The 26,607-nt window shown below is 41.8% G+C and overlaps 1 protein-coding gene, 1 long non-coding RNA gene and 1 pseudogene across 4 annotated transcripts in view; 1 reads left to right on the forward strand and 2 right to left on the reverse strand.

The window, feature by feature from the left end:
* The window catches only part of POLE2 (DNA polymerase epsilon 2, accessory subunit), a 52,716-nt gene that overhangs the window by 10,133 nt on the left and 15,976 nt on the right, over window positions 1–26,607 (forward strand). Inside the window, exons 4-10 of one of the 3 annotated variants that reach the window (XM_023222679.2) lie at window positions 3,710–3,787; window positions 3,918–4,011; window positions 9,440–9,514; window positions 12,633–12,716; window positions 13,916–13,972; window positions 14,405–14,453; window positions 15,689–15,761. In XM_023222679.2, the coding sequence (XP_023078447.1) occupies window positions 3,710–3,787; window positions 3,918–4,011; window positions 9,440–9,514; window positions 12,633–12,716; window positions 13,916–13,972; window positions 14,405–14,453; window positions 15,689–15,761 (510 nt within the window). The remainder of the gene's footprint in view (window positions 1–3,709; window positions 3,788–3,917; window positions 4,012–9,439; window positions 9,515–12,632; window positions 12,717–13,915; window positions 13,973–14,404; window positions 14,454–15,688; window positions 15,762–26,607) is intronic. The other 2 variants (XM_023222681.2, XM_023222680.2) reach the window with 2 other exon arrangements.
* LOC111549520 overlaps window positions 1–26,607 on the reverse strand; it is a 61,499-nt gene that overhangs the window by 8,453 nt on the left and 26,439 nt on the right. The gene's annotated exons all lie outside the window — the stretch shown is intronic.
* LOC111549518 lies at window positions 131–1,159 on the reverse strand (annotated as a pseudogene).

Consider the following 26,607-nt stretch of genomic DNA (forward strand, 5'->3'; position numbering starts at 1 on the left):
ATACAAAAATTAGCTGGGCATGGTGGTGTATGCCTGTAGTCTCAGCTATTTGGGAAGCTGAGGCAGGAGAATCATTTGAACCTGGGAGGCGGAGATTGCAGTGAGCCAAGATCGTGCCACTTTGCTCCAGCCTGGATGACAGACGAAAAAGAAAAAGAAAAAAAAAGAAAGAATGGGTAGAGACTCCAGTGAGGGATGGGAGCCTCTTTCCAAGGCACAAGGGGCTACCTTCTCAACATGGCCACTGCTTCGTTCAGATTTGGGTAGTGTGCTGGCCAGGAGCTGGCGGCTGCAGTACCTCCAGCTGATTGAGGAGGCAAGCATTGTGAGGGTGCTGCAGCAGGTCCACAGTGATCACTGAGGCCGGGAGCTGCCACACTCCTGAAGAATGCATGGGGCTTTGTGGGATGCTGTGTTGGTTCTGCACAGCAAGGGCCACACTGTCACGTTTCCTGAACACCATTTCATAAGGGCCTTCCCCAAACATTGTGGCATGTATCACACAGCCCAGGGACCAGACATCAGTCTATTCATCAGTGACACTGACTGCTCAGGGAAGAGCTCTAGGGCTCAGTAGGAGATGGTGCACTGCTGGGTCACCTAGTCCTGCAGGGTCAGGGCCTGGTGGGAGACCTTCACTCGAGGCATGCTTGATTCATGGCATCCAAGTCTATTAAAACTGGCTGCCCCTCATCTCCAAGCAAGATACTGGTGGGCTTCAGGTCCCTGTGGGCCTAACCCTTGGTATGAATGGCCTCATGGCTGCTGTAGATACCCAGCAGCAGCTGAAAGATTTGATCGTGAGGAAGTTGCCATCGTCCTTCGGCCTTTCTCTCCATTCCACAGTATACCTCTCTTAAAGAACGGAAGCAGCAGCCAGGCCTCATGCTTAGCAACCTGCTCCCTCAGACAGTAAGCCGTGAGGTAAAGGATGCTGGCGTGATTGAAGAGGCGATGCATGTTCGCTTCTTGGGTGGGCCTCCTCCCGGCCCTGCTGCTTGTGACGCAGGATTCACTTTAGGGCGTAGAAGTGTCCATCCTGTAACACCTCCACTAGGTCCACATAGCTGAACCCACCCTCCCCCAGGTTCTGGATGAAGAAATAGCTATTGTCAATGATGACATTTCCCTAAGAGCAGGCACACAGTGTGTGGCCCATGATGTCTCAGTCATCCTCCTCAAGGACTGTCTGAGGCAGCCAAAGGGCTCGTCCAGGGTGAGTGGGCTCTTCCAGGCAATGCACTACGCGCCCAGGGATCATGATTCTCATCTAGAGTAAACAGGTCCTGGTGATGCCAGTTCCAACAAGGGTGGGGTCAGGTGCCTTAAAGCCTCAGGACACATAGCAACTACCAGGCTGCTTCCTCCAACCCTAGCCCACCTTTGGGCAGCCCCTGCTCCCACACCTGTCAGGCCTCAAAGGCAGGGCACAGTTTCAGAGGAGGTGCGAGGCTCAGGCCTATCCCTGGCCTCAGTGCGCAGTGCCAGGGTCGGCTAGCCCGCACTCCTCACTGACCTGGCTCAGCTATTTCTGTCAGGCTGTTTATATGTTACAGCCAACCTACACGGAGGTCCAGTGAGGACTGAACGGTAAAGGATTTTTGTACCTTCAGTTGTCAGAATCATTATATTATACCACAATAGAGGCTCTTGTTCTCATAGATGAAGAGATGGCATGAGAAGTTCAATAACTTACTCAGACTGATCCACCAGAAAATAGTGGAGCAGTGTCTGGAGTCTAGGGTTTCCTCAAGTTCACTGATTCTCAGCTACTCTATACTTGTTACCTCTAGGGTAGCATTAACCTTTTTTGATCATTTTCAATTTGGGAGATAAACATATAATTTTAGGAAATATTTTTAGGTTGGGATATTTATACAATAGTGCTGTGGAAATTTTTAACTTCTTTTAAACATGGTTGTATTATTAAAAGTGTCTGAAATTAAATAATTTTTTTGGTTTTCCATCTCTAACACTATATATATATTGTATAAGTCTGAAAGATATGGCCAGAATTGGGGGGGTTCTTTTTTCCATTGTATAACTTTTCCTGGGACACTTTTGCATAACATTTTAGATTTGGCAGGATGCGGTGGCTCACTCCTGTAATTCCAGCACTTTGGGAGGCCAAAGCAGGCAGATCATGAGGTCTGGAGTTTAAGACCAGCCTGGCCAACACAGTGAAATCTCGTCTCTACTAAAAATACAAAAATTAGCTGGGCGTGGTGGAAGGCGCCTGTAATCCCAGCTACTTGGGAGGCTGAGGCAGGAGAATTACTTGAACCCAGGAGGCAGAGGTTGCAGTGAGCCGAGATTGTACCACTGCACTCCAGCCTGGGTGACAGAAGTAGACTCCATCTCAGACAAACAAGCAAACAACAAACAAAAAAAATTTTAGATTTTTAAAATTGTTGGGGTTGGGCATGGTGGCTCATGCCTGTAATTCCAGCACTTTGGGAGGCTGAGGTAGGTGGATCACTTGAGGTTAGGAGTTTGAGACCAGCCTGGCCACTATGGCAAAACCCTTTCTCTACTAAAAATACAAAAATTAGCTGGGTATGGTGGCACATACCTGTAATCCCAGCTACTTGAGAGGCGGGAGAATTGCTTGAGGCCAGGAGGAAGAGGTTGCAGTGAGCCAAGATCCCACCCCAGCCTGGGCATCAGAGTGAGACTGTCTCAAAAAACAAACCAAAAACAAAAAAAATTGTTGGAACTTAATCATATCCTTTGATAATACTGTAGCTCATGGCCAGGCATGGTGGCTCATGCTTATAATCCAGCACTTTGGGAGGCTGAGGCAGGCGGATCACCTGAGGTTGGGAGTTAGTGACTAGCCTGACCAACATGAAGAAACCCCACCTGTGTTAGAAATACAAAATTAGCCGGGCGTGGTGGTGCATGCCTGTAATCCCACCTACTTGGGAGGCTGAGGCAGCAGAATCTCTTGAACCCTGGAGGCGGAGGTTGTGATGAGCCAAGATCGAGCCATTGCCCTCCAGCCTGGGCAACAAGAATGAAACTCCGTCTCAAAAAAAAAAACAAAAAACAAAAAAAACACTGTAGCTCATAAAAGTAGAGATTTCTTTAAGATGTGACTATTGTTTATATAATTGTTCTTTTTCAACAGATGAAATTCTTAACTGGAAGTTAACTTGATTCATTTTTTTTTCTTGTGAGTTTTGGCAATGCTTTCTTGTCCCTTGAGATGAAAATGCACAAGCTAAACATCCATAGTATTTTTGACACTACAAGAAATTGTGGGCCGGGCATGGTGGCTCACATCTGTAATCCCAGCACTTTGGGAGGCCAAGGTGAGTGGATCTCCTGAGGTCAGGAGTTTGAAACCAGCCTGACCAACATGGAGAAACCCCGTCTCTACTAAAAATACAAAATTAGCTGGACATGGTGGTGCATGCCTGTGATCCCAGCTACTTGGGAGACTGAGGCAGGAGAATCACTTGAACCCAGGAGGCAGAGGTTGCAGTGAGCCGATATCACGCCATTGCACTCTAGCCTGGGCAACAATAGCGAAACTCTGTCTTAAAAAAAAAAAAAAAAGAAAAAAAAAGAGAACGAAATTGTGTGCCTGGCCTGAGAAAATGTGAAAAGTGTGTTATTACAAAGACTTATAATGCAAGTTATCATGTTCACCTAGAGTACTTATGTTTTAGTAAATCAGGTTTGTGTTTTGTGGGATGTTTTTCAGAGAGCACGTTTTCAATATCATAGGAGCATTTGATATTCCACGCTTTGTATACAATTCAGAAAGAAAAAAATTTTTTCCGTAAGTATGCCATCCACTGATTTTAAATTAATTTCAAATGTTTTTTCCAGAAGGTATATAGTCTCTTGCTTCACTTTTGGCTCACCTTTGTGTATTATGATAGTCAAAAATAGGCATTCTTTTTTTCTAGTCTGTTAATGACCAACCACCCTGCACCAAATTTATTTGGAACAGCAAGAGATAAAGCAGAGCTGTTTCGTGAGCGATATACCATTTTGCACCAGGTAAGTTTGGTAGCGGGCGGAGGGGAGGATACTAGGTAAACGGAGAGAAAAAGAGACTGTTTCAGTTAGGGAATCTCAGGGATGTTTAACGAATGGAATTTTGTGGTCCAAAGTTGGTCATTCAATAAACTGTTGTTGAGATTTCTGTGATTGAGACCATGTAGAAGATACAGAGATGAAAAAGCTATTTTCGCCGGGCGCGGTGGCTCACGCCTGTAATCCCAGCACTTTGGGAGGCCGAGGCGGGCGGATCACAAGGTCAGGAGATCAAGACCACGGTGAAACCCCGTCTCTATAAAAATACAAAAAATTAGCCGGGCGCGGTGGCGGGCGCCTCTAGTCCCAGCTACTTGGGAGGCTGAGGCAGGAGAATGGCCTGAACCCAGGAGGCGGAGCTTGCAGTGAGCCGAGATCGCGCCACTGCACTCCAGCCTGGGCTACAGAGTGAGACTCCGTCTCAAAAAAAAAAAAAAAAAAAGAAAAAGCTATTTTCCCCTTAACGACAATGATGATGGTAAAAATAGTAGTTACCATTTAATACATGATATGCCAGTTAGCACTTAACATACATTATTTACCTCATGTAATCGTCATAATACTAATATATGTGTAAATGCTATTATTATCCCCATTTTACAGATGAGGAAACTGAGGCTTAAGGAAGTTTAGTAACTTGCTTATAGATCACATATAGTAAGACAGGATTTCAATCCAGCCTGACTCTAAAGCCCAGCCATTGCCTACTATACTTTACTACCTTCAAATAGCTTACAGTCTATGAAGTTATAGACATTTGTGCAAAAATATAAAGTAGAATTTTATACGTGCTATAAAAGAGATACAAACAATGTATTCAATAAAAGAATCAGGGAAGGCTTCAAGGAAATGATGGCATTTGGCATGGACCTAGATTGCTTTAATCTTGTGGAAATGGGGAAAGGGTGGTGGTGATTGTGAACAAAGGTACAGCAAAAAATAGACTCTGTGCAGGAAATGATGAGAAAATCAGGAGTAGCATGGGATCAATTTGGAAAGGCAAGTGGGAGCCAAATTGTAGGAGTACTTTGGATGCCACCCTTGGGAGTTGGGACTATTCTCCTTGTGCGAGGTGCTCTGGAATACCAGAGAAAATCGCAGCCAGGTTTTTTGAGTGCTTCCTCCACCAGCAGATATGGGGATGACTTAAGAGTGTGAGAGAAGCCTTCTAGAAGTCTGTGCTATTAGTCTTGGCATAAATGATAGCCTGGATGAAGGAAGTGGCAAGGGGTGTAGAATGAGGGCATCACATTCAAGCAGCAGAAACTATAAGCACATCGTGACTGTCTGGATGTGAAGGAGAAGGGAGGGGGTGAAGAATCAGAGATGAGTAAGGCCTGGAGTCTGAGAGAATAGAATATAGAATAATACGTTAAACAGGAAAAAGAGAATGTTTGTAGAAGGTGATGGCAGTTTCTGTTTTAAGCATTTGAGTTAAGATTGCCAGGAGAAGTAAAGTGTACATCTGGAGCTAAGGAAAGAGAGCTGGTAGCATGAGAGAGATTTGGGAGCATCTGCATAGAGTAAAAAATGGAACTGCAAGGATGAGACCCTGGCAGAAAGAGAAGTGATAAAAAGAGAAGAGGGAGGCTAGGCACGATGGCTCACGCCTGTAATCCCAGCACTTTGGGAGGCTGAGGCGGGTGGATCACCTGAGGTCAGGATCTCGAGACCAGTCTGACCAACATGGAGAAACCGTGTTTCTACTAAAAATACAAAATTAGCCAGGCATGGTGGCGCATGCCTGTAATCCCAGCTACTGAGAGGCTGAGGCAGGAGAATCGCTTGAACCCGGAAGGCGGAGGTTGAGGTGAGCCAAGATGGCGCCATTGCACTCCAGCCTGGGCAACAAGAGCGAAACTCCATTTCAAAAAAAAAAAAAGAGAGAAGAGGGGAAGAGGATAGATAGAACTTGGGGGCCAGGCGAGGATGGTGTTATATGGCAGAAGCACAAGAAGGCTTCAAGGAGGAGCAGATGGTCAGCAGTAAGTTAAATAAAGGTCGAAAAGAATGATCCTTGAGGAAACAGTATCCTCTGCTGCTTTCATTGCTGACATAGCGTTGCCAGGTTAATTTGCCCAAAGTGTAGCTCTGACCACCTCATGGGTTTTGCACAGAAGTCTTTCAAGGAAATTCACTGCCTATTCAATGCAGATTATCCTTAATATGTAAGATCTTCTCTTGCACATAATTGGCCTAATCTCTACTTTTCCTCTAGTCATACTCTGTGCTGGAGCCAAAACTGAAATATGGAATTACTGTTTCTGTTTCTTTCACTACTTCTGTGACTTTGTTTATCCTGTAGACTGCTCTTCCCTCTTACCTCCACTGTTGAAACCGTCCTAATTTTGGAAGGCTCTTCTCAGATTCCTCCTTTCTGGAGCCCTTCTTGATCTTCAGTTGGATGCAATCTTTTTCTTTTTTATTTATTTTATTTTTGAGATGGAGTCTCGCTCTGTTGCCTAGGCTAGAGTGCAGTGGTGCAAACTTGGCTCACTGCAACCTCTGCCTCCTGGGTTCAAGTGATTCTTCTTCCTCAGATTCCCAAGTAGCTGGGATTATAGGCACATACCACTACACCCAGTTAACTTTTTTATTTTAGTAGAGACGGGGTTTCACCATGTTGGCCAGGCTGGGCTCGAACTCCTGACCTCAAGTGATCTGCCCACCTCAGCCTCCCAAAGTGCTGGGATTACAGGCCTGAGCCACCATGCCTAGCTGAATGCAATCTCTTTCTGCTTGAACCGAGTAGTACGTCTTTTTTTTTTTCCTGAAGCAGAGTCTTACTCTGTTGCCCAGGCTGTAGTGCAGTGGCACAATCTCGACTCACTGCAACCTCTGCCTCCCAGGTTCAAGAGATTTTCCTGCCTCAGCCTCCTGAGTAGCTGGGACTACAGGCACGTGCCACAACGCCCGGCTAAGTTTTTGTATTTTTAGTAGAGACGGGGTTTCACTGTGTTAGCCAGGATGGTCTCCATCTCCTGACCTCGTGATCCACGTGCCTCGGCCTCCCAAAGTGTTGGGATCACAGGCGTGAGCCACTGAGTCCAGCCGAGTAGTCTTTTATGTCACTGACTAGACTTGGCCCTACCTTGCATTTGAGGTGTTTACCCTGTGATTAGACTGAATTCCTTGTTTATCTTCTCTGCCACATTTGGCACTGTCCTTTATACAAAGAAGGTGCTTAGTAAACACCATATTTCTTTTTTCTTTTTTTTTTTTACTTTTTAATTTTTTTGAGACGGAGTCTCGCTCTGTCGCCCAGGCTGGAGTGCAGTGGCCGGATCTCAGCTCACTGCAAGCTCTGCCTCCTGGGTTTACGCCATTCTCCTGCCTCAACCTCCCAAGAAGCTGGGACTACAGGCGCCCGCCACCTCGCCCGGCTAGTTTTTTGTATTTTTTAGTAGAGACAGGGTTTCACCGTGTTAGCCAGAATGGTCTCGATCTCCTGACCTCGTGATCCGCCCGTCTCGGCCTCCCAAAGTGCTGGGATTACAGGCTTGAGCCACCGTGCCCGGCCTTCTTTTTTCTTAAGTATGTTTTGAAGTCTACTCTGTTATTGTGGGTGTGCCACTTATCCCTTCTGAGCCTCATTTATTCATCTGTGAAATAAACAGGTTGAAGTTCAGTCCATTCATATTTTCATTGCAGTTATCTTCCAGAAAATCAATCTGATGTTTTCATTATCCTACTTCAAAATCTTTGTTTTTCATTGTCTATACAATAAACTTCTTGGCTGGGCATACACAGTTTGTATTGTCAGGGCTTTTTGAGTTGGAGGTTACGGAAACTCAAATTGATTAAAACTGAAAAAGGAATATATTGGTTTAGCTTGTATTCTGAAGTCTAGAAGTCCACCAGTTTCAAGCCTGGCTGGATCCAGGTGTTCACACAATATCAGAAGGCATCTGTCTCTTTCCATGTCCCAGCTCTTTAAAAAAATTGATTTTACTTTCAAATAGGTTCTCCCTTTAAAGTGACAAAGATCTCCACTAGTAGCCTTAGCAACTCTTGGAAAGAGAGTTCCTCTTTTCTAATAGTTCTAGCAAAAGTCTTGAATCTGTCTTTTTTGAGCCTACCTTGAAGCACTTGCTCATCCTTGAACCAATCACTGGCCAAAAGGATGGAGTACTTTCACTTTTTAGGCCTTGAATTCCTATCTATAGAAAGGGGAAGGGGTATCAATCCTACCTAAACTATATGGACTGAGAGTTGGGGAGGGAAGTATCCCCACATGGATCTTACTAATCTCTGGCCTTGTCTGCACTCCATAATTCAACTGTATTAAACTTTGCATAGCTTCCTAAATACTCTAACTCTTATGATTTCTCTGCCTGAAATGCTGTGTTTTTTTTTTGTTTTTTTTGAGACAGAGTTTCGGTCTTGTTGCCCAGGCAGGAGTGCAGTGGCACTATCTCAGCTCACTGCAATCTCTGCCTCCCGGATTCAAGCAATTCTCCTACCTCAGCCTCCTGAGTAGCTGGAATTACAGGCACCTGCCACCATACCCAGCTAATTTTTGTATTTTTGGTACAGACGGAGTTTCACTATGTTGGCCAGGCTGGTCTCGAACTCCTGACCTCAGGTGATCCGTCCTCCTTGGCCTCCCAAAGTGCTGGGATTATAGGCGTGAGCCACTGTGCCTGGCCCTGAAATGTCTTATCTCAGCCAACTTTTGTTTCTTTCTTTTTTTTTTTTTTTGAGACGGAGTCTTGCTGTGTCACCCAGGCTGGAGTGCAGTGGCGCCATCTTGGCTCACTGCAAGCTCCGCCTCCCGAGTTCATGCCATTCTCCCGCCTCAGCCTCCGAGTAGCTGGGACTACAGGCGCCTGCCACCACGCCCGGCTAATTTTTTGTATTTTTAGTAGAGATGGGGTTTCACCGTGTTAGCCAGGATGGTCTCGATCTCCTGACCTCATGATCCGCCTGCCTCGGCCTCCCAAAGTGCTGGGATTACAGGTTTGAGCCACCGCGCCCGGCCTCCTTTTGTTTCTTACTATCCAAACCTTATTTATCATCTGGGCTGTTGTTCAATGGCCCCTTTGGCCTGGGGTACAGTCAGCCCTCACAGTACTTTGTTGTGTGGTGGCGGTTCTCTTTCAGTAGCCCCAGTGCTCTCAGAGTGACGCTTGGTTGTTCTTCATATCCTCAGCCCACAATGTGCTGCTGCCATACGCACAATAGACCTTTAAAATTTTTACTTTTATTTTTTTAATTTTAAAACTTGTATTACTAGATATTTGTATGTTAAATTATGTGGGTTTTCAAATTTGTTGAGAATAAGTAATAGAGACATTAGTTTAAGGACAATGTTTCATCAGGACACTATTTTAGTGAATCTTATGTTTAAATGTCTGTTTCAGGAATTCATGTGAATCTTTCTTTTTTATAGAGGACCCACAGGCATGAATTATTTACTCCTCCGGTGATAGGTTCTCACCCTGATGAAAGTGGAAGCAAATTCCAGGTTAGAACATTATTCTAGTTATGTAGGGGATATAAGTGTATAAGTTTAATATTTGTTGCTTAATTCTAATTCGTTGAATTTTAAATGAAAATAAAATTGGTAACTGTTTAGCTAACTGGACTGGCTGCATGCCCACTTTTGATATAGTCCATTCCTAGAGTCCTGTGTCCCACAAATCTCTAACAGAAGCTACTGCTTCCTTTGAGAAGGCCCTGATACAATGCTAGCCCCAGATACACTCTGGCCTCCAATATAGCTTCCTAGCCCATTTGGATACTACACTGGCTTTCTGATAACTTTTCAACATTTCTTTTCTTGCCCTCACTCATCCCTTAGTGACCATAGCACTAAGGAACTCAAATACTGGTTTCTTGCCCAACTCATCCCTCGTGACCACACACACAGTTATTGAACTAGAATGTGTTACATTGGTTGAAGTGAAAACTTTACTTAAGGTACTAAGGAAACAACATTTATAGAATGAATGTGAGAACACAAATGGATCCCACAACCTGGGCAACATAGCAAGACCTCATCTTTACAAACAATAAAAAACATTAGCCAGGCATGGTGGTGTGCACCTGTGGTCCCAGCTACCTGAGAGGCTGAGGTGGGAGGATGACTTGAGCTTGGGAGGTTGAGGCTGCAGTGAGCTGAGATCATGCCACTGTACTCCAGCCTGGGTGACAGTGTAAGGACCCCCTCAAACAAACAAACAAAACTTCTATTAGAGTATAAATTAGGTTTTAGAAATTGGCATTACTTATATTTCCCTAGCAAAGATCATCTATATGTTTTCTATATTAGATTTTCTCTGGCAACTGAGATGCCCACAGCCCAGGAGCCTTTTCCCTCGTCTCCTCTTTGACAAAGCAGTTTTAAGGCTTAACTAAATAATTATTCATTTCGAACTATCTAATTCTGTATCTGTGATGGCACATACCCTACTTAAATTACATTTATCTACCTGTATGATAATATCCCTTTACAGATTGCAAAAACCATGTGCTAAAAAATACTGTTATTTTTACTTCTCCTGTGTTGTTTAAGGTCTCTCTTTTTTTTTTTTTTCTTTTGATAGAGACATGAGGTCTCGTGATGTTGCCCAGGCTGGTCTTGAACTCATGGCCTCAAATGATCCTCCTGCCCCAGCCTCCTGAGTAGCTGGGACAATAGGTGTGCACCACTACACTTGGCTAGGTTCTTTTCCCTTCCCTTCCCCCTTCCCCCTTTCCCTTTTCTTTCCTTTCTTTCTGACAGTCTTGCTCTGTCACCCAGGCTGTAGTACAGTAGTGCAATCTTGGCTCACTGCAACCTCCTCTTCCCAGGTTCAAGCAATTCTGCCTCAGTCTCTTGAGTAGCTGGGATTATATGTGCACACCATCATGCCTAACTAATTTTTTTGCGTTTTTAGTAGAGATGGTGTTTTGCCATGTAGGCCAGGCTGGTCTTGAACTCCTGACCTCAAGTGATCCATCCGCTTCAGCCTCCCAAAGTGCTGGGTTTACAGGCGTGAGCCACCACGCCCAGCCCTACGTTCATATTTTTTAAGAGTAACTCCAGTATTAAATGTTAATGTGATTATTATGGAACGATAGGATTGTATAAGTTTTTCTTTCTTTCTTGTAAATTTTTTTCTATAGTAAACATGAATTATTTGTAATAAGAAAACAAAGATAAAACGTAAAGATAAAAGAAGCTCCACTTGATAATTTCTATAAATATGAAAACTTATATATCCTTTTATCTAGCAATTGTGTTTCTAGAATGTACAGAACTTTATTCAACAGTTATTATCTGTAGCTGGATGCAGTGGCTAGTGCCTGTAATCCTGGAGACTCAGGGGGCTGCGGTGGAAGGATCACTTGAGCCCAGTTGAAGGCTGCAGTGAGGTATGAGAGTGCCACTACACTCCAGCCTGGGCAATGTGAGACCCCATCTCAAAAAAAAAAAGAAAAAAGTTTCTATCGCTGTTGTGGGCCAAAGAAAGGTGCACAGAAATATTAAAAATTGTTTTTATTAGTAGAAAACTGGGAACAACTTAAATGTCCTTTAATAGGAGTTTGATGAAATAAATGGTCATATGTATAATATAGATATCTCTATTCTTTAAACAGAAGGAAATTTATATGTAGAAAAATGGAAAGATATCTCAGATATTAACTTCAAAAAGTTAAGTTGCAGAATAGTACATATACTATGATTTCATCTTTGAATAAACTGTATAGGTGTGTGTCATAAATTATATATGTATGTATTTACATATATTTAGGATTACATACAGAAAAAGTTGGAAAGGATTTTTATTTATTTATTAATTTTTTATTTTTTTGAGATGTAGTCTTGCTCTGTGGCCCAGGCTGGAGTGCAGTGGCACGATATCAGCTCACTGTAAGCTCTGCCTCCCGGGTTCACGCCATTCTCCTGCCTCAGCCTCCTGAGTAGCTGGGACTACAGGCGCCCGCCACCTCGCCCGGCTAATTTTTTGTATTTTTAGTAGAGATGGGGTTTCACTGTGGTCTCGATCTCCTGACCTTGTGATCTGCCCGCCTTGGCCTCCCAAAGTGCTGGGATTACAGGTGTGAGCCACTGCGCCTGGGTGGAAAGGATTTTTTCAATGGTGTCCCAATTTTTACTACCTTGAACTTTCTGATTAGAAAAAAAGATCAGATTGAGAATGTAAATAATAATGAGAGCCTTTTAAAATACTAAGTAAAATTAGAATATATATTTTTAAATAGCTTGCTAATTTTCAAAAGGTACTGTTCAAATAAAATAAAATTGGTATTCTTTTCTATATTTTAAAAATAAATGTACTTATCATTATTCGGAATGATATGGTGTGGATTCAGTCATTGGTAAGAGCCTGAGTTGATGTGGTGTTTCTTTAGGCATGATTCTTCTAGGCCATCATACACTTGATCTTACAGCTTTTTTGTAGGACAAAATTAAACATCCTAAGTTTAATTTTACAACTTTATTTCCATTTTATTTGATTTTCTACTGTAAAGTAGCTATAAATGCTGAAATGTGTACCCCAAATTTACTTATTTATAAAAGTTTAGTTTCTTGAAAGAATGTATTTATAGTCTTTAAAATTTATTTTGTTTTATTTTAGCTTAAAACAATAGAAACCTTATTGGGTAGTACAACCAAAATTGGAGATGTGATTGTTCTTGGAATGATAACGCAGTTAAAAGAGGTAACTTAATAAACATCAAACTTTTAGTTTTGGCCTTGGATTGATGAAATGTCGGTTACATAGAACATTTTTGTGGCGGGCACAGGAATGTACTCTTTATTGAAAACTCGCCTCACGAACAGAACAATATTGGAATAGTGGTAATGTAAGGAAATAGTATCATCATGTTAGAAGCCTTGGAATGAGGATAAATAATGGCTGTTGGCCAGGCACGGTAGCTCACGCCTGTAATCCCAGCCACTTTGGGAGTCTGAGGCGGGCGGATCACCTGAGGCCAGGAGTTCGAGACCAGCCTGACCAACATGGAGAAACGCTGTCTCTACTAAAAGTACAAAATTAGCCGGGTGTGGTGGCACATGCCTGTAATCCCAGCTACTCTGGAGGCTGAGGCAGGAGAATTGCTTGAACCCAGGAGGTGGAGGTTGCAGTTAGCCGAGATGGTGCCATTGTGCTCTAGCCTGGGCAACAAGAGCGAAACTTTGTCTCTAAATAAATAAATAAATAAATAAAATAAAATAAAATAATGGCTGTTCAGCAGAGAAACCCATTTCCTGTCTCCATAGGGCCTGTTTTACAATGATGTAAAAATTAGGTCATGTACATTTTCATATTAGACTTTTTGTTAAATAAACTTTTGTAATAGTCAAAAAAACAAAACAAAACAAAAAAACAAAAAACAGAAAACAAAAACAAAAAAAACTTTTCTCAGTTACCAAGTGTCTTTTTCGTTTGTGTTTGGTTTCCTGAGTAGACATTAGGACAGAGTGTCTTGTCCGGGAGCCCAGTTTGCATAGCCTGAAATTAGGCCCCTAGTGACCTCTGGATAAACAGAGAGTACTGGGTTTCTGAACAAGCAATCTGCAGAGTATGTCCTGGTCACTTGGCAATGCTGTTGGCTGTCTTAGAAGGTACCTGGGGAGACCCTCCGTATGGCAGACATTGAGTGTCCCTCTTGCCATTTCTTATCTGTAGGAGTCATTCTCCATTTTGTACCTGTGAGGAGTCAGAATCTCAGTTAAGTGATTAGTCTGGGGTTATCAGACTAGTAAATGGAAGAGCCTGGACTAGAAATAATAGCTGATTTTTAAAATCCACTTTTCTCCCGACTGTATTCTGTTGTCAAACTTGTAGTTTAATTTTTTGTCATAGTTTTCATTGTTACATAAATGTGGATTTATTTCTTTTCATTTTTTTTTCAGGGAAAATTTTTTCTGGAAGATCCTACTGGAACAGTACAACTAGACCTTAGTAAAGCTATATCCTTCACTTGTCTGTATTTTTTAAAATCTGCATTACGTGAATTGGGGAAATTGACTATATATCCTTCTAAAATTTACCTATTTGGGTTCTCAATGTAACTTCTCTATGTTGCTGGTATAGGAATATAGAGATATAATCCTAAACAGAGACAGAACAACTTTAATTTCCTCTTATTTGAAGAATCTAGACAAATGACTGACGAAGTTTATATCATGGTAAGAATGATCCACCTTGTCAATATTACCAAGAATTAAACATGAGGACATTTAAACCTAAATTTTTTAAAGCTCTTTCTAAGCTGTGGTCTATTCACAGTTTCAAATGGGAAGTCTTTGAATTTATTATTTAGAAGCCTTGTTGGTCTCAAAATGTATGTTGACTTTATTACTGCTTCAAGAATAGAATTATTTTCCTCAGCTGTTGTGTACCAGTTCCACAGTGGTTTATACACAGAGGCATGCTTTGTCTTAGCAGAAGGTAAGTCAGTATACTTTGTTACTGTCCTCCTCCTCATTCTCCAGTAAAACTATTTCTGCTTTGGGTAAAATATGTTAACATGATATAATTTGGGATACCATTAATTAGAAGAGCATATTTTTGGCAAAATAATTCTTAGACTGTTAATGGGCTAATAGAAATCTTTCTGGGGTGATGAAAATGTTCTGAAATTAGATAGTAGTAATGGCTACACAACTTATGAATATACTAAAAATCACCAAATGACACACTTTTTTTTTTTTTTTTGAGACAGAGTCTCACTATGTCACCTAGGCTGGAGTGCAGTGGTGCGATCTCGGCTCACTGCAACCTCCGCCTCCTGAGTTCAAGCGATTCTTATGCCTCAGCCTTCTGAGTAGCTGGGATTATAGGTGCATGCCACCATGCCTGGCTAATTTTTTGTATTTTAGTAGAGACGGGGTTTTACCATGTTGCCCAGGCTGGTTTCAAACCCCTGAGCTCAGGCAATCCACCTGTCTTGGCCTCCCGAAGTGTTGGGATTACAGGCGTGAGCCTTGCCCAGCCTGAATTATGCACTTTTTTTTTGTTGTTTATTTTTTGAGATGGAGTCTCACTCTGTTGCCCAGGCTGGAGTGCAATGGCACAATCTCTGCTCAGTGCAAGCTCTACCTCCTGGGTTCACGCCATTCTCCTGCCTTGGCCTCCCTAGTAGCTGGGACTACAGTTGCCTGCCACTACACCTGGTTAATTTTTTTTTTAATTTTTGTATTTTTAGTAGAGACGGGGTTTCACCATGTTAGCCAGGATGGTCTCGATCTCCTGACCTTGTGATCCACCCGCCTCAGCCTCCCAAAGTGCTGGAATTACAGGCGTGAGCCACCGCGCCCAGCCCTGAATTATATACTTTTAAAGGGTGAATTGTATAGTATGTGAATGATATCTCAATAACGTTGAAAAAAACACTTAATTTTATATAGGCCATAAAATGAAACATTTCCTAATATGTATTTCAACATGTACTGACTGCCAAACTGAAAAGTGAAAAGTTATGAATCTATTTCTATTTAATGAACTTTATAAGTTGAGACTCTCTGTGAATCTAAAGTTGTTGTGTGGTTCGTTGAGGCTGGCAACCTCTCTAATTAGTTCACAGGGCATGAGACTAGCCTGGCATTACTGCTTTGTTGTAACATAATTTTGTCCTTTCAAACACAGAGGATTAGACAAATCAAAGTGGTGTTACTTTTTTTCAGGTTGGTTTGAAGATCAAGTGTTTCATGTCAATGCCTTTGGATTTCCACCCACTGAGCCCTCTAGTACTACTAGGTATTAAAATGTTTGGTTTATACTCTACGGGAATTTGGTAATGCTGGCAGGAGTGAGTGTAAGATAGTACGTCATATCTCAGTTACTACAAGGTGTCAGGCTTTATGTCAAAATGGAAAGAGCAATGGAAAATGAGAATTAGAAGACTGGGTTTTATATGTAATGTGAAAACTCACAGATTGGCCAAAGATTAGTTGCAATACCATCTTTGTACTTCAGCTTTAACTGGGAAAGATTTCCAGTCTATCTGTTTTATCTTTGGGGTTGATGAGAAGTTCAAGTGAGATAAGAGAGATAGAATAACACTTAGAAGAATATAATTCCATGTTAATATAAAATTCTCACTTTTATATTCTAATGAATGAAAGTTATATGAGGTAGCTTATAGCTCCTTAATATAAGTAAAAGCATCATAATATTAGAGCTATTCCAAATGGCCTTCTCTTAGAGGAACTGAGCTCCCTGTCACTTGAGTTATTTGGGCAGAGGCTGTATGATAGTATAAAAGTTGTACTTGGTGGCTCATGGGTTGAAAGTAGTCTATAGACCTTTCTTTTCTTCTCTCCACTTTGAGGTGTTTAAAAACATTTTGAGTTAGTTTCCATTGTATAAAAATTAGAAGATTTCTCATAAAAGTCTAGGTTTTGGAGTTCTCTTTTAACAGTAGGATCTGGCAATAGAGTGCCTGAATTCTCACAAGGCAAAAACTAAACTGCAGTGGTTGCCCACTTTGGGCAGGGCAGGTATGTCTGCTCTAGTTACTGTCAGTGGACTGCTGCTTTGCTATTTGGTGTTATCTTCTTGGAGCCTGTAAGCATTCGAGTTTGCCACCTCTGGGGGAATTAAAGTAGTTGACTTCTAATCATGAGATTCTATATGATGGTGATGATATCAAAAGGAAGCATAAGGATTAAGATTTTAGTTTTATCAGGAGGCAGAGGTTGCAGTGAGCTGAGATCGCGCCACTGCACTCCAGCTTGGCAACAGAGCGAGACTCCATCTCAACAACAACAACAACAAAGATTTAGTTTTAGTATGCCTGTATAAATTCAGGGTGCAAAGGCAACATTTTCTGGCTGGGAGTTTACTGGCAGGGCATCCTTTGCAGAGCATCTACTCTTCCTGTTGAAGTGACTGAGGGAAAGGTACTGATCTTGCTAAGGAGAACACAAGTCCTAATCAAGCCAAGCTCACCTCGATTTGAGTGCTTTTGGTGCAGTTTGTGGCTTTTTCCAATATGGTAAATTGCTTTTGGAATATGTTTAGAGCAAAATTGCCATTGTTGTGTTTTTTTTTTTTTTTTTAATTATACTTTAAGGCCTAGGGTACATGTGCACAATGTGCAGGTTTGTTACATACGTATACATGTGCCATGTTGGTGTGCTGCACCCATTAACTTGTCATTTACATTAGGTATATCTCCTAATGCTATCCCTCCCCCAGGCCACCACCCCACAACAGGCCCTGGTGTGTGATGTTCCCCACCCTGGGTCCAAGTGTTCTCATTGTTCAATTCCCACCTATGAATGAGAACATGCGGTGTTTGGTTTTCTGTCCTTGCGATAGTTTGCTCAGAATGATGGTATCCAGCTTCATCCATGTCCCCAAAAAGGACATGAACTCATCCTTTTTTATGGCTGCATAGTATTCCATGGTGTATATGTGCCACATTTTCTTAATCCAGCCTATCATTGATGGACATTTGGGTTGGTTCCAAGTCTTTGCTATTGTGAATAGTGCTGCAATAAACATATGTGTGCATGTGTCTTTATAGCAGCATGATTTATAATCCTTTGGATATATACCCAGTAATGGGATGGCTGGGCCTAATGGTATTTCTAGTTCTAGATCCTTGAGGAATCGCCACACTGTCTTCCATAATGGTTGAACTAGTTTACAGTCCCATTAACAGTGTAAAAGTGTTCCTATTTTTCCACATTCTCTCCAGCACCTATTGTTTCCTGACTTTTTAATGATTGCCATTCTAACTGGTGTGAGATGGTATCTCATTGTGGTTTTGATTTGCATTTCTCTGATAGCCAGTGACGATGAGCATTTTTTCATGTGTCTGTTGGCTGTATAAATATCTTCTTTTGAGAAGTTCATATCCTTTGCCCACTTTTTGATGGGATTGTTTGATTTTTTTCTTGTAAATTTGTTTAAGTTCTCTGTAGATTCTGGATATTAGCCCTTTGTCAGATGGGTAGATTGTAAACATTTTCTCCCATTCTGTAGGTTGCCTGTTCACTTGAATGGTAGTTTCTTTTGCTGTGCAGAAGCTCTTTAGTGTAATTAGATCCCATTTGTCAATTTTGGCTTTTGTTGCCATTGCTTTTGGTGTTTTAGTCATGAAGTCCTTGCCCATGCCTATGTCCTGAATGGTATTGCCTAGGTTTTCTTCTGGGGTTTTTATGGTTTTAGGTCTAACATTTAAGTCTTTAATCCATCTTGAATTAATTTTTGTATAAGGTGTAAGGAAGGGATCCAGTTTCAGCTTTCTACATACGGCTAGCCAGTTTTCCCAGCACCATTTATTAAATAGGGAATCCTTTCCCCATTTCTTGTTTTTATCAGGTTTGTCAAAGACCAGATGGTTGTAAATGTGTGGTATTACTGCTGAGGGCTTTGTTCTGTTCCATTGGTCTATATCTCTGTTTTGGTACCAGTACCATGCTGTTTTGGTTACTGTAGCCTTGTAGTATAGTTTGAAGTCAGGTAGCATGATGCTTCTAGCTTTCTTCTTTTGGCTTAGAATTGTCTTGGCAATGCAGGCTCTTTTTTGGTTCCATATGGACTTTAGTTTTTTCCAATTCTGTGAAGAAAGTCATTGGTAGCTTGATGGGGATAGCATTGAATCTATAAATTATCTTGGGCAGTATGGCCATTTTCATGATATTGATTCTTTCTATCCATGAGCATGGAATGTTCTTCCATTTCTTTGTGTCCTCTTTTATTTTGTTGAGCAGTGATTTGTAGTTCTCCTTGAAGAGGTCCTTCACATCCCATGTAAGTTGGCTTCCTAGGTATTTTATTCTCCTTGAAGCAGTTGTGAATGGGAGTTCACTCATGATTTCACTCCCTGTTTGTCTGTTATTGGTGTATAGGAATGCGTGTGATTTTTGCACATTGATTTTGTATCCTGAGACTTTGCTGAAGTTGCTTATCAGCTTAAGGAGATTTTGGGCTGAGACGATGGGGTTTTCTAAATATACAATCATGTCATCTGCAAACAGGGACAATTTGACTTCCTCTTTTCCTAATTGAATACCCTGTATTTCTTTATCCTGCCTGATTGCCCTAGCCAGAACTTCCAACACTATGTTGAATAGGAGTGGTGAGATAGGGCATCCCTGTCTTGTGCCAGTTTTCAAAGGGAATGCTTCCAGTTTTTGCCCATTCAGTATGATATGGGCTGTGGGTCTGTCATAAATAGCTCTTATTATTTTGAGATACATCCCATCAATACCTAGTTTATTGAGAGTTTTTAGCATGAAGGCTGTTGAATTTTGTCAAAAGCCTTTTCTGCATCTATTGAGATAATCATGTGGTTTTTGTCTTTGGTTCTGTTTAAATGATGCATTACGTTTATTGATTTGCATATGTTGAACCAGCCTTACATCCCAGGGATCAAGCCCACTTAATCATGGTAAATAAGCTTTCTGATGTGCTGCTGGATTCGGTTTGCCAGTATTTTATTGAGGATTTTTGCATCAATGTTCATCAGAGATATTGGCCTGAATTCTCTTTTTTTGTTGTGTCTCTGCCAGGCTTTGGTATCAGGATGATGCTGGCCTCGTAAAATGAGTTAGGGAGGATTCCCTTTGTTTCTATTGATTGGAATAGTTTCAGAAGGAATGGTACCAGCCCCTCTTTGTACCTCTGGTAGAATTCGGCTGTGAATCCATCTGGTCCTGGACTTTTTTTGGTTGGTAGGCTATTAATTATTGCTTCAATTTCAGAGCCTGTTATTGGTCTATTCAGGGATTCAACTTCTTCCTGGTTTAGTCTTGGGAGGGTGTATGTGTCCAGGAATTTATCCATTTCTTCTAGATTTTCTAGTTGATTTGTGTAGAGGTGTTTATAGTATTCTCTGATGGTAGTTTGTATTTCTGTGGGGTCGGTGGTGATATCCCCTTTATCATTTTTTAATGCGTCCATTTGATTCTTCTCTCTTCTGTATTAGTCTTGCTAGCAGTCTATCAATTTTGTTGATCTTTTCAAAAAACCAGCTCCTGGATTCACTGATTTTTTGAAGGGTTTTTTGTGTCTCTATCTCCTTCAGTTCTGCTCTGATCTTAGTTATTTCTTGCCTTCTGCTAACTTTTGAATGTGTTTGTTCTTGCTTCTCTAGTTCTTTCCATTGTGATGTTAGGGTGTCAATTTTAGATCTTTTCTGCTTTCTCTTGTGGGCATTTAGTGCTATAAATTTCCCTCTACACACTGCTTTAAATGTGTCCCAGATATTCTGGTATGTTGTGTCTTTGTTCTCATTGGTTTCAAAGAACATCTTTATTTCTGCTTTCATTTCGTTATGTACCCAGTAGTTATTCAGGAGCAGGTTGTTCAGTTTCCATGTAGTTGAGTGGTTTTGAGTGAGTTTCTTAATCCTGAGTTCTAGTTTAATTGCACTGTAGTCTGAGAGACAGTTTGTTATAATTTCTGTTCTTTTACATTTGCTGAGGAGTGCTTTACTTCCAACTATGTGGTCAATTTTGGAATAAGTGCGATGTGGTGCTGAGAAGAATGTATATTCTGTTGATTTGGGGTAGAGAGTTCTGTAGATGTCTATTAGGTCTGCTTGGTGCAGAGCTGAGTTCAATTCCTGGGTATCCTTCTTAACTTTCTGTCTCATTGATCTGTCTAATGTTGACAGTGGGGTGTTAAAGTCTCCCATTATTATTGTGTGGGAGTCTAAGTCTCTGTAGGTCTCTAAGGACTTGCTTTATGAATGTGGGTGCTCCTGTATTGGGTGCATAAATATTTAGGATAGTTAGCTCTTCTTGTTGAATTGATCCCTTTACCATTATGTAATGGACTTCTTTGTCTCTTTTGATCTTAGTTCATTTAAAGTCTGTTTTATCAGAGACTAGAATTGCAACCCCTGCTTTTTTTTGTTTTCCATCTGCTTGGTAGATCTCCCTCCACCCCTTTATTTTGAGCCTATGTGTGTCTCTGCACGTGAGATGGGTCTCCTGAATACAGCACACTGATGGGTCTTGACTCTTTAACTAATTTGCCAGTCTGTGTCTTTTAATTCAAGCATTTAGCCCATTTACATTTAAGGTTAATATTGTTATGTGTGAATTTGATCTTGTCCTTATGATGTTAGCTGGTTATTTTGCTCATTAGTTGATGTAGTTTCTTCCTAGCATTGAAGGTCTTTACAATTTGGTATGTTTTTGCAGTGGCTGGTACCGGTTGTTCCTTTCCATGTTTAGTGCTTCCTTCAGGAGCTCTTGTAAGGCAGGCCTGGTAGTGACAAAATCTCAGCATTTGTTTGTAAAGGATTTTATTTCTCCTTCACTTATGAAGCTTAGTTTGGCTGGATATGAAATTCTGGGTTGAAAATTCTTTTCTTTAAGAATGTTGAGTATTGGCCCCCACTGTCTTCTGGCTTGTAGAGTTTCTGCTGAGAGATCCGCTGTTAGTCTGATAGGCTTCCCTTTGTGGGTAACCTGACCTTTCTCTCTGCCCTTAATATTTTTTTCCTTCATTTCAACTTTGGTGAATCTAACAATTATATGTCTTGGAGTTGCTCTTCTTGAGGAGTATCTTTGTGGTGGTCTCTGTATTTCCTGAATTTGAATGTTGACCTGCCTTGCTAGGTTGGGGAAGTTCTCCTGGATAATATCCTGAAGAGTGTTTTTCAACTTGGTTCCATCCTCCCCGTCACTTTCAGGTATAGCAATCAAATGTAGATTTGGTGTTTTCACATAGTCTCATATTTCTTGGAGGCTTTGTTCATTTCTTTTTACTGTTTTTTTCTCTAAACTTCTCCCTTTATTTCATTCATTTGATCTTCAATCACTGATACCCTTTCTTCCAGTTGATCAAATCGGCTACTGAAGCTTATTGCATGTGTCACGTAGTTCTCATGCCATGGTTTTCAGCTCCATCAGGTCATTTAAGGTCTTCTCTACGCTGTTTATTCAAGTTAGCCATTCATCTAATCTTTTTTCAAGGTTTTTAGCTTCTTTGCAATGGGTTCGAACATCCTCCTCTAGCTTGGAGCAGTTTGTTATTACCAATCGTCTGAAGCCCTCTTCTCTCAACTTATCAAAGTCATTTTCTGTCCAGCTTTGTTCTGTTGCTGGCAAGGAGCTGCGTTCCTTTGGAGAAGAAGAGGCGCTCTGATTTTTAGAATTTTCAGCTTTTCTGCTCTGGTTTCTTCCCATCTTTGTGGTTTTGTCCACCTTTGGTCTTTGATGATGGTGGCGTACAGATGGGGTTTTGGTGTAGATGTCCTTTCTGTTTGTTAGTTTTCCTTCTAACAGTCAGGACCCTAAGCTGCAGGTCTATTGGAGTTTTCTGGAGGTCCACTCCAGACCCTGTTTGCCTGGATATCACCAGCGGAGGCTGCAGAACAGCAAATATTGCAGAACGGCAAATGTTGCTGCCTGATCCTTCCTCTGGAAGCTTTGTCTCACAGGAGCACTGGGCTGTATGAGGTGTCAGTCGGCCCCTACTGGGAGGTGTCTCCCAGTTAGGCTACTCAGGGGTCAGGGACCCACTTGAGGAGGCAGTCTGTCTGTTCTCAGATCTCAGACTCCATGCTGGGAGAACCACAACTCTCTTCAAAAGTGTCAGACAGGGAAGTGTAAGTCTGCAGAAGTTTCTGCTGTCTTTTGTTCAGCTATGCCCTGCCCGCAGTGGTAGAGTCTACAGAGGCAGGCAGGCCTCCTTGAGCTGCAGTGGGCTCCACCCAGTTCAAACTTCCTGGCCGGTTTGTTTACCTACTCATGCCTCAGCAATGGCAGATGCCCCACCCCCAGCCTCGCTGTGCCTTTCAGTTTGATCTCAGACTGCTGTGCTAGCAGTGAGCGGGGCTCCGTGTGCGTGGGATCCTCTGAGCCAGGCGTGGGATATAATCTCCTGGTGTGCCATTTGCTAAGACTGTTGGAAAAGTGCAGTATTATGGTGGGAGTGTCCCGATTTTCCAGGTACTGTCTGTCACAGCTTCCTTGGCTAGGAAAGGGAATTCCCTGACCCCTTGCACTTCCTGAGTGAGTCGATGCCCCACCGCGCTTCTGCTCACACTCCGTGGGCTGCACCCATTGTTTGACAAGCCCCAGTGAGAGGAACCGAGTTCCTCAGTTGGAAATCCAGAAATCACCTGTCTTGTGCATGGCTCATGCTTGGAGCTGTAGACTGGATCTGTTCCTATTCGGCCATCTTGGAACCTCAAGCGCTGTGGTGTTTTTGTTTTGTACAAACTTCAAAATTACTACTTTGGAAGAGAGGTATATTTGAGTTGGCTGGCTGTCAGTTTACCATTCGTTTCTCTTTAGCCAAGAGATCATTATTATAATGTTTCAAATAATTTTCCACTTAAATTATACCATTTTCTCTACATCCAACTGTTCAGTATATGCTTAGTAAACCAAAGGACTGGTAATGAGGTGTAGTAAAGTACATTAAAATGAAATAATCATTTTATTCTTGTTAGGATTATAAATTACTTTTCTCTTAACATGCCTTCAAAATACAAAATTCAGGGTGCTAAATCTGGTGGCAGACAACTCAACAACTAATATTTTACTGAGTTTTTTTATGTGTACAATACTGTTTTAGAAATAAGTGCAAATAGGTCTACAGCATGGTCCTATCCTAAGGAGATTTACACTGACTTAATACCCTCCCTACCTTTGTGTAGTTAATGCCAATAATTTTTTTAATGGAAGATGTGAGTAAGGCTTTTCTGAAGTTTAATTTCTCAATATTTAGCTTAATAGGTGTTTCTTTCTGTGATGCTCTGGTTTATGTTTGGGTATATGCTTAACTGAAATCATCATATAATTATATCTACTTACTGTATTCCTCTAGCAACTGCAAAATTATTACTGTACCTTTGAAAATGCCAGTTGGTCCACTTGGTGGGAACAATATCAGTTACCATGTCTAAGGGCTCACAGTGTACTAAGTACTGTGTCCTATCTGCTTTCTGTACATTATCACTTTTATTCCTTCTAGTAAACCTGTGCAGTAGACATGAGTTTAGTTTTTTTGCATTTGAAGAGTTAGGTTAAGAAGTGTTGATTTGGGAGGCTGAGGTGGGTGGATTGCTTGAGCTGTGGAGTTCAGGACTAGCCTGGGCAACACGGTGAAACCCTGTCTCTATTAAAAATACAAAAATTAGCCAGGCGTGGTGGTATGTGCTTGTAGTCCTAGCTACTTGGGCGGGACAATCGCTTGAACTTTGGAGGTGGAGGCTGCAGTGAGCCGAGATCCTGCCACTGCACTCCAGCCTGGGCGACACACTGAGACTTTGTCCCTCTACCCCCCAGAAAAGAAGGGTTGGGTAATTTGTCCATGGTCACAAACTCTTTTTTAAGATGTAGTTTCACTCTTGTTGCCCAGGCTGGAGTGCAATGGCACCATCTCAGCTCACCGCAACCTCTACCTCCCAGTTTCAAACGATTCTTCTGCCTCAGCCTCCCAAGTAGCTGGGATTAGAGGCATGTGCCACCTCACTCAGCTAATTTTGTATTTTTAGTAGAGATGGGGTTTTGCCATGTTAGTCAGGCTGGTCTTGCACTCCTGACTTCAGGTGATCCACCCGCCTCGGCCTTCCAGAGGGAGGCTGGGATTATAGGTGTGAGCCACTGAGCCCGGCCCAAACTTTTTAGTGTTAGAGATGTGCTTTGATCCCCAGGTTTCTGACTGAAGCTGGTATGCTGCACTGGAAAAGTAGTTGGGTCTTTAAAAAAAAAGCTTTTTTCTTATTAATAATGTAGTTTATGATTGCAAAAAAAAATTAGAAAATATATAAAGGCACACAAAAGGAAAGGAAAATCACCTGTAATTTTACTAAACAGAGAAAACACTGTTAACATTACTTTTTATATATATATACAGTTGTGTATTACATAACAACAGGGATACATCGTGAGAAATGTGTTGTTAGGTGATTATGTCATTGTGCAAACATCACAGTGTACTTACACAAACCTAGATGATATAGCCCACTGCACACTAAGGCTGTATGGTACAGCCTGTTGCTTCTATGCTACAAACCTGTATGACATGTTGCCGTATTGAATACTATAGGCAACTGTAATACAATGATAAGTATTTGTCTATCTAGATGTAGAAAAGATAAAGTAAAACTATGGCGTAAAAGATAAAATTGGTACACCTATATAGAGCACTTATCATGAATGGAAGTTGCAGGACTGGAAGTTGCTCTGGGTGAGTCAGTGAGTGACTAGTGAGTGAATCTGAAGGCCTAGGACACTACTGTACACTACTGTAGGCTATTAACACTGTACACTGAGGCTACACTAAATTTGTTTAAAAAGAGTTTTCTTTTTTTTTTGAGACAGAGTCTCACTCTGTCGCCCAGGCTGGAGTGCAGTGGCGTGATCTCAGCTCACTGCAAGCTCCGCCTCCTGGGTTCACGCCATTCTCCTGCCTCGGCCTCCTGAGTAGCTGGGACTACAGGCGCCTGCCACCATTCCTGGCTAATTTTTTGTATTTTTAGTAGAGACGGGGTTTCACCGTGTTGGTCAGGATGGTCTCGATCTCCTACCTCGTGATCCGCCCGCCTCGGCCTCCCAAAGTGCTGGGATTACAGGCGTGAGCCATCGACCCCGGCCAAAAAAAGTTTTCTTTCTTCAGTAAGAAATTAACCTAGGCTGGGCACAGTGGCTCACACCTGTAATCAATCCTAGCACTTTGGGAGGCTGAAGTGAATATTGCTTAAGGCCAGGGGTTTGCGACCAGCCTAGACAACATAAAAAAACCTCATCTCTACCAACAACAACAACAACAAAATTGGCTGGGTGTGGCAGCGTGTACCTATAGTCCTAGCTACTTTGTGAGCTGAAGTGGCAGCATTGCTCGAGCGAGCCCAGGAGTTCAGGGCTGCTGTCAATTATGATTGTGCCACTGTAATCCAGCCAGAGTGACAAAGCAAGACCCTGTCTCAAAAGAAAAATTTTTTAATGAAATTAACTGTAGTTTACTGTAACATTCTTACTTTAGAAACTTTAAAAAATTGTAAACTTCTTGACTCTTTTGTAATAAACAGCTTAAAACACATTGTACAGCTGCACAAAAATTGTTTCTTTATATCCTGATTTTGTAAGCTTTTTTCTTTTATTGATTAATTGACTTACTGACAGAATCTTACTCTCTCTTCAGGCTGGATTATAGCTCATTGCAACCTCAAATTCCTGGACATAAGTGTTCCTCCTGCCTCAGCTTCCCAAGTAGCTAGGACTGCTAATTAAAAAAAATTTTTGTGTAGAGATTAGTCGGTGGGGGGGGGGGGGGGTCTCACTATGTTACTCAGGCTGGTCTTGAACTCCTGGCCTCAAGCAGTCCTCCTGTCTCAGCCTCCCAAAGTGCTGTGATTACAGGCATGAGCCGCTGTGCTCAGCCACTTTTTTCCATCTTTATATTTTCTAAAAATGTTTTTTGTTAAAAACTAAGACAAATGTATTAACCTACGCCTATACACAGCTAGAGTCATCAGTATCACTATCTTTCACCTCCACATCTTTTCCACTGGAAGGTCTTCAGGGGCAATAATTCATGGAGCTGCCATCTGTAGTAACAGTGCGTTCTTCTTGAAGGACCTCCTGAAGGACCTGCCTGAGGCTGTTTTACAGTTAACTTAAAAAAA

This window comes from Piliocolobus tephrosceles, chromosome 6, assembly GCF_002776525.5.
Source record: "Piliocolobus tephrosceles isolate RC106 chromosome 6, ASM277652v3, whole genome shotgun sequence".
Taxonomy (NCBI): domain Eukaryota; kingdom Metazoa; phylum Chordata; class Mammalia; order Primates; family Cercopithecidae; genus Piliocolobus; species Piliocolobus tephrosceles.